The sequence below is a fragment of the Quercus suber genome, unplaced genomic scaffold (assembly GCF_002906115.3).
Source record: "Quercus suber isolate HL8 unplaced genomic scaffold, Cork oak 2.0 scaffold_386, whole genome shotgun sequence".
In the NCBI taxonomy this organism is placed as follows: domain Eukaryota; kingdom Viridiplantae; phylum Streptophyta; class Magnoliopsida; order Fagales; family Fagaceae; genus Quercus; species Quercus suber.
In genome coordinates, this window is record NW_027069838.1 from 536,399 (window position 1) to 547,195 (window position 10,797).

General features: G+C 36.2%; 1 protein-coding gene across 1 annotated transcript; it reads left to right on the forward strand.

Moving 5' to 3' along the window:
• Nucleotides 1-2,120: 2,120 nt before the first annotated feature.
• LOC112011792 (disease resistance protein RPP13-like) lies at nucleotides 2,121-6,645 on the forward strand. The gene is made up of 2 exons (XM_024044130.2): nucleotides 2,121-5,480; nucleotides 5,984-6,645. Exons 1-2 carry the CDS (start codon nucleotides 2,325-2,327, stop codon nucleotides 6,038-6,040), a joined length of 3,213 nt encoding a protein of 1,070 aa, XP_023899898.2. The 5' UTR covers nucleotides 2,121-2,324; the 3' UTR covers nucleotides 6,041-6,645.
• The last annotated feature ends 4,152 nt before the right edge of the window (nucleotides 6,646-10,797 follow it).

Genomic DNA, 10,797 nt, shown 5'->3' on the forward strand with positions numbered 1-10,797 from the left:
AGAATCTTTCCCATCTTTCTTCTTAAACTTCTTCCTATCACCTTTGGAGGATGAAAACTTCCCTCTTCCGAACGGTTTCTCACTGTTCTTCATCTTCAGAAATTTTCGAAAGTTCTTGCCAAGAATGCTACCTCCTTCTACACATCATCTTCTTTGGAGGAATCATCCATTCTTTTGGTGATGGTTTTAAGAGCAAGAGATTTGCTCGACTTATAAGAAGGTAGTCCCAACTCATATGTTTGGAGAGATCCAATAAGCTTTTGGATTTTGATCTCATCCAAATCTTTACTTTCCTCTATAGTTGTGACTTTTGCTCGAAAGCTCTCCGCAATGATCGAAGGATTTTCCTTACTATCTTTGAGTCCTCCGTCTTCTCACCCAAGTTGAACTTGCCAATAACCACCTCATTCAACTTGCTATAGAATGAGTCGAATGACTCATCTTCACTCATTTTCAACTCTTCAAATCTAGTGGTTAGCATCTGCAATTTAGTATCCTTCACCTTCTTCGTGCCTTTATAGGTGGTCTCCAATATCTCCCATGCCTCCTTGGCAACTATTATGTGAGAAATCCTGTGAAACTTATCTGGGAAAACACCATAAAAAATTGCATTCAAAGCTTTACTGTTAGCGTCAACTACCGCAAGTGCTGCCTTATCCCAAGTGGATTTAGCGGCCTCCGGCCTAGTCCATCCTACATCTATTGCATCCCAAACAGTATCATCAATTGAACACAAGAATGTCTTCATCCGGACTTTCCAAAAAACAAAGTTGCTACCATCAAAATATGGTGGAACATTTAAAGATTGAGACTGGTCTATCTTAAATGGGGTTAAGGATCGCACTAAGCTAATTAAACCATAGCTAGTGCACCCCTAAATTAAAGTTACATCTCAATAGATTTTACTCTAAGTTAATACTAAATGTAGAATAGAGTAAATGCGAGCAAATAAACAAATAAGCTACTCTAACCCATAATCATTATAACACAGCAGTAAAATGAAAGATAAAAGAGTAGGGAAGAAGAATGCAAACACAAGATAACACGCTGATGTATTATCAAAGAGGAAACTGAAGAGCTTGGCAAAAAACCTCTCTGCCACCCTCCAAGCAGTAATCAATCTACTAGACAATCAATTAGAATACATGGGTTAGCAAGAGACCCTCTAAGCCTAATATACCCAATGTACCTAAGCCCTCCAAGCTCCTACTCCAACAAGACTTCTCAGAACCGTGTCTTGTCTAGCTCTCCAAATCCCACAATATGCCCGATTGCGTCCGCTAAAGCTTGGCTTCTTCCAATGCTTCCCAATAGCACCAAAACCTCACTTGACACTTTGAAAGGGTGTGATAAGTGTTTGGGCTATCAACCTCTCAATGGTATGGAAATTGAGAGGTAGGAGTTGAGAAAAATCTACAAACAATTGTGTAGAGAAATGTGGGTATAACAATCTCTAACTCTCAAGGTTTGTAGCTAGAGTTTTCTCTCAGAAGCACTCTTAAACATCTGTGGATAATGTGGGTATAAATAGTGTAGGCACAGAAAGTGTGTATAAAAAATAACAGTCTGGCAAAATAGAATGTTTCGCAGGTGTCTTGCGGGAAGGCCTTACTCACGAACTACTCGTGAAACACAACTGTCTCCATCCTGTCCTGACTCTTTGCATTCCAGTCATGTGTAGGGCACATGCATCACTTCGCGGGATGCTTAGTTGCGAGCTACCCCTGAAAACTCTTCAATCTTCAATTTGCTTGAGTCTTCACATTCTCTCTCTCTTACATACAACCCTTACAATTAAATCCTACAAATAATACAGGGTATAAAAGATTGAACATAATTACAATCAAATTTGGTACGAAATAAAAGCCAAAAAAAACATATAGTTTTAAATTACAACTTTACAAAATAAACCCTGAAATATATATTTTCACAACACTTTTTAAACCACTTTCATGTTATTTTGAATAGAGAATGCTACCAAACTGGTCCAAGCAAGCCTTAGGGACAAAAAAAAAAAAAAAAAAAACATTTGAGAGTTTAGGGATAAAAACGAGTTTAAAATGATATTTTACCCGAAATTCAATCATTATTCTACATTTATCTTTACAGCTAGTATGTGAGCTTATGGAGCACGGTAATGTGTGTCAACAACTTTTAAAATGGTGACATCTTTGTGATCCACAATTGATCTTCGGTTGCCTTGTCATAATTCCATCTAAGTCATCCATTTGGTCAACAGTACTCTTCTTCCCATCAACCCCAAATTGTGACTTGTGACTAGTGACTTGGGACTTGTGAGAAAGGATCGGAGATTGAAAGAAATTATGGCGACTGAAGTACCCGTTTCAATTTTACTGAGGAAATTACAGAAGCTGCTTGACGAGGAAAGATTTATCTTGCCAGGACTGAGAAATCGTGTGGTTACTGCTACCAACGAACTAGAAAAGATTTTGTGCTTCCTCAAAGCTGCGAAGCCAAATCATAAGAATACCAGTAACAGTACTTCAATGGAGGCCTCGCTTCTGCGCACTATTTACTCTGCAGAGCACTTCACCGAAAGTTTCATCCTACAAAGGAGACAAAAGGGTTTCATTAAATTGCCATTTTCACCATGGAGTCAGCTACAGTTCAGCTACAAAATGAAGAAGTTGGTGCAGGGCGTGAGAGCTGTATCCACAGAAGTTGAAAAGACGCAAGGCCAGCCTCTGGCTCTGGGAGACAAGACTGATTCTATTTCTGAAATACATGAAGGACAACTCTGCCGCCGCCACCACCACCTTGTCGATGTCAAAGAGGAGCTGGTAGCTCGACTGATCAACGGCGATGAGGTAAGTCTTCATGTCATTTCACTAGTTAGCAAAGAAACACTTGGAAAGACAAAATTGGCAAAGCATGTTTATGATAGACTAGATATTCAGCAGCATTTTGAGTGGCGAGCCTGGCTTGTTGTTTCCGGAGATCTTGAATATAAGGATTTCTTGGTAGCTATACTAAAACAGCTTCCTAGATGTGTATCGAGTAACTCAGTAGAAACTATGAGTGAGAATGAACTGTCTGATACGCTTTTACAGTTTTCAATGGAGCATAAGTTTCTCATAGTTTTGGATGATGTCCAAACTGTTGATGTTTCGCTCAAGCTTGTCCGTCTTTTAGCCGATGCTGTCAATGGAAGTAGAGTTATTCTCACTACTCAAAACTTAAAAGTGGCATTCCAAGTTGATCCTCAGAGTTCTCCGCTCGAAATATGGCCATTAATTGATCAGGATTTGGATGTACTTATCGTTGGACGTGAAGATTCGGTGAAGGAGCTTGTATCTCGACTGATCAATCACAATGATGAAAGTCTACGTGTGATTTCAGTCGTGGGCGAAGAAGCAATTGGCAAGACTGCTTTAGCAAGGAATGTTTATAATAGACTTGATATTCGGCAGCAATTCCCGTGGCGAGCTTGGCTCCATGTTTCCAGAGATCCTGAATATAGGGATCTCTTGCTCATCATACTAAAACAGCTTCCAAGAATTGTATTGAAGGACTTAGAGCTTATGAGCGAGAAAGAACTATCTGATATGCTTTTCAAATTTTTGATGGAGCATAGGTTTTTAGTGGTCTTGGATGATGTCCAATCTGTTGATGTTTGGCTCAAGCTTGTCGGTCCGTTAGCAGATGCGGTGAATGGAAGCAGAGTCATTCTCACTACTCGCGACTTAGATGTAGCAATCCATGTTGATCCGTGGAGTTCTCCCCTCAAATTAAGCTCATTAATTGACGAGAAGAGTTGGTCATTATTCTTGACGAAGGTTGGAAGACAAGAATATAATACCGAATTAAACGACGTCAAGGTGGACATTCTAAAAGTATGCCATGGTTCGCCCCTAGCAATTGTGCTGCTGGGAGGGGTTTTGTCAGCTATAGAATTTAAGAATTGGTCAAGAACAATTGATCTTGCACTTGCACAGCTAAATAAAAATCAATCACCTCTCTTAAACATGGTTGATTTTAGCTATAACCAATTACCATCTGTTTTAAAGCCTTGCTTCCTATATTTGTCTCTGTTTCCTAAAGCCTATGAGATCCCAATACGGAGGTTGTTGCAATTGTGGCTTGCGGAGGGATTTTTTCCTTTCTTACCTGATGAGATTGTCCCTGAAGATAAGGCCAAGATATTTTTCGAAGAGTTAGTGTGTAGAAACATGATTGAAATAGTAAGATGGAAGCCAGATGGAAGCCCCAAAATGTGTCGTATGCCAAGTTTTCTCTATGATGATTTCGTGCTAAAAGCTAAGGATATAGGATTTCTTCACGTCCACCATTGCAAGTCAGCTTGTACATTTACAGATTCACCTGAGTTTTACGTTCCAAGGCTTGCAGATCAATTTGGTGTGGAGTCTTCTACTTCAAAAGGTCACATCCGACAGCTATGTTCCTATGTTTCTTTCAACTCCCAGAAGCGAGATGCATCCAACAGTGGAATTGGTAAGTTTCTTAAAACAATGATCAATGGATCTGGTTATGTTCTGTTCAAGGTGCTTGATCTAGAGGGTGTCTACAAACCTTTGCTACCTGCAAAACTCAGTAAGTTGCAGAATTTAAGGTACATAGGCTTACGATGGACTGGCCTTGACTCATGTCCAGCATCAATTGGGGATCTACCATGTCTAGAAACTTTAGATTTGAAATATACTAATATAATTACTTTGCCAAGTTCCATTTGGAAGGCGAAGAAGCTTCGACATCTCTATATTAACGAGATGTCCATTCAGAAAGCACCAAAAGAGTCTTCACCCAACCTACAGATATTAACGGAGCTATATATTGGTGCCAACAGCCCCATGATAAGTGGTCTGAAAATGTTCACTAACGTTAAGAAATTGGGACTGACATGCCATTCAAAATCAGCAGAGCAAACAGCCAAGTGTATCTCACAAATTGCCAACCTCCAAAGCTTAAGGTTGAAATCAAGAGACCCATTTGGCCAACCTGTTGTCCTTGTGTTGGAGCCTATGAAGGGACATCAGTCTCTCTTAAACTTATATTTGTTTGGAGTGATAAATGATTCCATAGATAACCTCCCACGAAACCTCAGAACTCTTACATTGTCTACGTCAGAACTAAAAGAAGATCCAATGCCAGTGCTAGGGATGCTGCTGCCTCAGCTGAATGTTCTCAGGCTTTTTGCTCGCTCTTATGTAGGGTCGAAAATGACTTGTCATGCCAGGTACTTTCCTAAACTTCGTGTCATGAAAATGTGGATGCTAGAGAAACTAGAGGAGTGGAAGGTTGAGGAAGGTGCCATGCCCAATCTTGTAGAATTAGAAATTAGAGGTTGCAAAAAACTGAAAAATTCAGATGGATTGGAGAAGCTGGCTTCCTTGAAGGAATTGATTTTAACGAAAATGCCAGAGGATTTTGTAGCAGATGTTAGAAGAAAGTTGGGTAGAGACATATTACTCACGAACAAGTGGGAATTTTCTCCCTTGGATGTAAGTTTTCTTCTGTATATATATTCTACATCTGCATTATCAATAAGTTCAAAGGTTTTTTTTTTTTTTTTTTTTTTTTTTTTTTTTTTAAATTTAAAATATGAGTTAGACCTGGTTTGGAATCCATAGTGTTAGTGTCACTGCTCTTACATTACATAACAAATTTTATGGATGCATATTTTGTGTTGCTCAAGCTGTGGATATTTCGACCTAAAACGTTTTTCCAAAAAATGTTTCTTATTTTCAGGTGTTTAGCCTAACTGAAAAAACCTGATCAAATTGAAAACAAAGAAAACCCACCAATAACTATAATTTTTCATTATGAGTAAATCATTTTGATGGGTCTTAAGCTGGAATTGATATCTGGCAATTTGCAAAGTTCATCAAACTGATTATTTTGTTTTCTGTCTTGTTAAGCATTCTAGGCCGTGCCTTAATTTTGTTGAATTTGATTTGGGGATTGTAATCAGTATTACGTTTATTTCACATATTTCAAATTGCAGGATCCATTCCTTAAGCTAGATCAGAAAAGGCCAGATGCACCATCCACAATCAAGTAAAGGAAAAGGCAGTGGACAGTTGGCATTTGATGTGTTCAAGGCTATATGGGTGTGTTTAGTTGAGTAGAATTGTGAAGCAAGAAGCAAAACTTAAATTTTTGTTGCAGTATGTAGGTCATAAATTCTTATTTGAATCAGCAGACCAACTTAGATTTAAATTGCAGCCTGAATCATGAATTCTTATTGATGATATTGGTATTCTATATGAAAATTTGAGGAATGGTTGATTAAGTGTTGATTTCTTGGGTTTCTTGACTAATGACAAAGTCCTTTTGATTCAAAAGAAAGGAGATGCAGAGGTGGCTATTAGGGTTGACGAATTCAGTATAATGGTCTTGAACATGGATTCTAACGACTATGTCTGCACAGCCGTAGTAAACAACTTGCCAGCCTAATATTGAGTTGTAATTTTGACCAACAGGGTTTTGGTTTCCATTGATGGTGTCGATGTGGTGTTTTGAATGTATTCATGGTTTTTGTTGCTTCATCATCTAAATTCATGGGTATTTTATAATGTGATTTATGGATGTATATATTTTATAGGCATGCTCTTTTTTTTTTTTTTTTTTTTTTTTTTTTTTTTTTTTTTTTTTTTTTTTTAAGTTGATTTTAATTGATTTCAGCATTTTTGTGTGTTTGTGTGTGGATAACCACAAAATTTATACATTAGAAACATTACTGTTCATGCTAGAGGAGACGCTTCCAACCGAAAATATTAATTTTCACTGCAATACAAATTCTGCTAGATTTTAACCAGTTGCCATGCCTATCTAATTTCTCAATACAACTGTCACAGTGACCAAAAGAAAGAAAAAGTATAGAAACAAGTAGCAAATTTATTTTCTAAGGCTAGCAAAATTAGCTTCTAAGTATTCTATAGCATGGGCAGTAGCAGTTTTTGCTAGGAAAGCAAGATCAAGCCAGGAAGTGCCTTGGCAGGCTTCGTTACGCTCACTCCAAATCATCCAGCTAGTTGTAAAACATATTGTAATCATTGGGTCTTTTAATCTAGTTACCATTTGGTTTACCATATCCACAAAGGATAAATTTGAGCTTTGGGATAAGGTATTTCTCAAGCCTGTAAAATTCCATACCTCGTTAGCATATGGGCCGCATAGCAAGACATGGTCTATTAACTCCTCCCCATACTCACAACAATCACATCCAACATCACACAAAATTTTCCTGTGAGTCAAACTAAGTACAGTTGGCAATATGTTTCTACAAGCTCTCCAAATGAAGGTTTTGATTTTATTACAAACCTTGACCGCCCAAATTGATTTCCAAATATAGTTACTCTGCAAGTGGTTTGATGATTGACTGTGAGAGGAACTCAATTGTTGGATTCGGATAATTTTATATGCACTTTTGACCGAGAATTGACCCATACTTGTTTATGCCTAAGTTTGGATGTCATGCACCAGTCTATCACTCAATGGGATAGATTTAATAACCTCAGCTTCATAGAGAAGAAATATTTGATCATTCAAAGATATTTGCCATGATCTTGTGGTTGGATCAATGAGCTTATCCACTATTTCCATTGTTTGCAATGTAGTGCATAGGGACACCACCTTAAAAGATGATGGGGTTGGAGCAAGGAAAAACAAAAAGAAATGGATTAGGATTTCTAGGCATGAGTGTACGTGCACATACATAGGGTATGCATGCGCAGCCCAACTATATGCGTGTGCACACTTTGAGCATGCACACACATGCACAAAGCATGAGCACGCATACACACCCAGAAACACAAACCCAACAACCAGAAAAGAAAAACAAAGAAAAACAAAAAACTAACAACCTAGCATGCCTCTAACATAAACACAAAGTAAACTTAAACTAAACAAACATATTTAAAGGCATAAAAAACACATTAAAAAAAAAAAAAAAAAAGCAAACAAATTAAGAAAATTTTAAGAATGTTATTCTTTGTGTATGCATGTGTTTGTATACAGTGTCTATTTGGTTGCTCGGAAAGTGAGAGAGAAAGAAAAAAGAAAATTTCAAGCTCCGAAAATAGTTATGCTTAACACATTAAAGCAATAGAGTTGAGTTTGAGACTTGAGTTTTTTTTTTTTTTTTCCCATCCATTTTTTAAAGTACTTTTAGCTCTATCTAGATTTAGATTATTAAGTTTCAATTATGTTTGATTCTTTAGAAAATTAAGATTTTAGAGTAATTTGGTCATTTTCACTTTAGGGGCATTTTGGTAATTTTGATAATTGGGCTAGGTTGGGTTTGGGTTAGAAGCAATTAGTTAAATGGGTTTTAACAGGTAAATAGGTTTTATATACCCAACTCAATTATGCCCACCACAAACCCACCCATTTGACACCCCTACTCAGCGGTGATTATCCAAGCCCTATCAAACGAGAGTTCTAATCTATCTACATATGGCCATTTGATCGAGGATATCCTCTGTCAAGCTAATGGTTTACTTATGTTTGATTTTTGTCATGTAAATGCAATTTAAATTTTGTAGCTGATGCCCTGACAAAGAGAGCTAAGGTCGGTAACGAGCCTCCAGGTTTGGTTGGAAGACTTACCTGGTGATATAGCTCTACTAGTTTTGTTTGATGTCGCTTAATTTTTGTTTAATAAAGCTCTAGGCTAGTTTCAGTCTGGCTTCTCAAAAAAACAAAACAAAACAAAACAAAAACAAAAAACAAACACAATTATCAAATGTAAATATTTTACTTAAAGCCCAATGATAGTTGTGAGAGATTGGAATTGGAACTCAAGAGGATTTATGGAATCTTTTTGGGTTAATTAATTGTGGAATCGCTACTTATTTTTTATTTATACAAAAAATAATAAAAACTAAAAATACAAAATTGAATGATTGAATTGCCTCAAATATTCATTAATTAACATGTGTACAATTGGTAGAAATTACATCGCTTTGATCTTAATACATCTTACCACAAGCAAAACAATAAAGTATTAATCTACGAATTTAAAATCCTAGATTTTGGGGCAAGGTTATAGAGTGGGCAGTTTTTAGGCACCCACTCTACCCGGAAAAAATATGGTCTTCTAATTTCGGATGACCATTTATGTACCCACAAAGATTGATTCAAACCAAACAAGACATTAACTTTAAAATGCAACATGCAATTGTTAGTTTCTAAATCTAAAATCAAATCTTAGTTAGAACTCAAATCTAAAATCAAATCTTAGTTAGAACTCACAGATTTGCTTTCATCCATGCAAAAGATTTCAACTTTATTAAGAAAATAGTCAAAACTATTTTATTATGGAAAAAATATATATTTTTATGAAAAATAAATTCAAATCTGATTTTTATTACAAAGAAGAATGTCATTTTTACGGAAAAAGATTTAGATCTGATTTTATAATATGAAAAACAATGCTTTTTTTATGAAAAAGATTTAGATATAATTTTAATGGTTCTCCATTGCTACACATAATCTTTGATACTCTTTGATAGGCCAAAAACAAATTGATCTCTTGTTATAAATTAACCAATTAATTTAACCAAGTGAATTAATTAAGTTAATTAACATGCAAATGCGTGATAGCACAATCAAATCACTAATAAACTAATTATGCAGTGGAAAATAAATAACATGGTGATTTGTTTACGAATGGGGAAAACCTGATGGCAAAAATCCTACCTAGTGATTTTCAAGTCACCACTCTCAAAATTCCACTATTATCACAACAAGTAGTTACAAGTAAAGGAATCCCAGTACCTTATACCAAACTACAGTTGAACCCTTACCCCAATACCCAATTGGACTTGTTCTGTAGTAACATTTTCCCCTTTTGATGCATGGCTCCCAAGTACATGACTAACTAATGCACAAATCCCAGTACTCGACTTCAATCACCAACTAGAAAGAGTTGTTGGCTACAAAATTCTTCAGTTCATCCACGATGAAGATCAAGAAAATACTTGGTCACAAAACGCAAAGGTGCACATACACAGCAACTTTTTCAGAAGAGATGAACTAGGGAAAAACTTTGTCTCTAGTCACAAATTGCTTGAACAAACTTTTCTCAATACTTGTGCAACTTGTGTCATCTTTGACAACCCTTAAAACAGTCCTTTTATATGTCTAGGGTTAGGAGAAAAGAAGACCCAAACACATAAACACGAATCCCAAGAAATCAGATCAGAAATTCTAATTTTGTAAACCTCGGCAAATAGAAGCTATCGAGCATCTGTCGAGATAGCTATCGAGTTTTAGTAACTTTGCACTTTCAGCTTGTTTTCTTAGACAGACTTGAAGGCTTCAACACTTAATCTTGAAACATAGTTTCTTGAAGTATTTTAACACATCCTAGATCTACCCAAATATAAGTAAAGTGCGTTTTCTCAAAGGATTAGTCAATTACATAAAATCATGACATATGGTCTTAATATGTGAACCACATATGTCTTAACAATCTCCCCTTTTGGCAATCCGTGACAAAATCACAACAAACAAATGAACATATGAGAGAAGTTATAAATCACTCAACTCATATTCACTTGTTAAATACAATAAAATCTATCCTAACACAAACTCTTGAAAAACTTTGCAAGAAGAGAGTTTATGGCAAGTAAACTTTAACAACCTGTATTTCTAAAACACTTTAAACAAAACTCATTAAGGCATCTTTGTGTGAAACAGAAATAATAGATTGCATACAAATATAAGAAGCATGTGTATAAAGGAAGAAAAAAAAGAAAAAAAAAAAACAACACATGTATGGTAGGTGAAGGAACATACATCAACATATAAAGC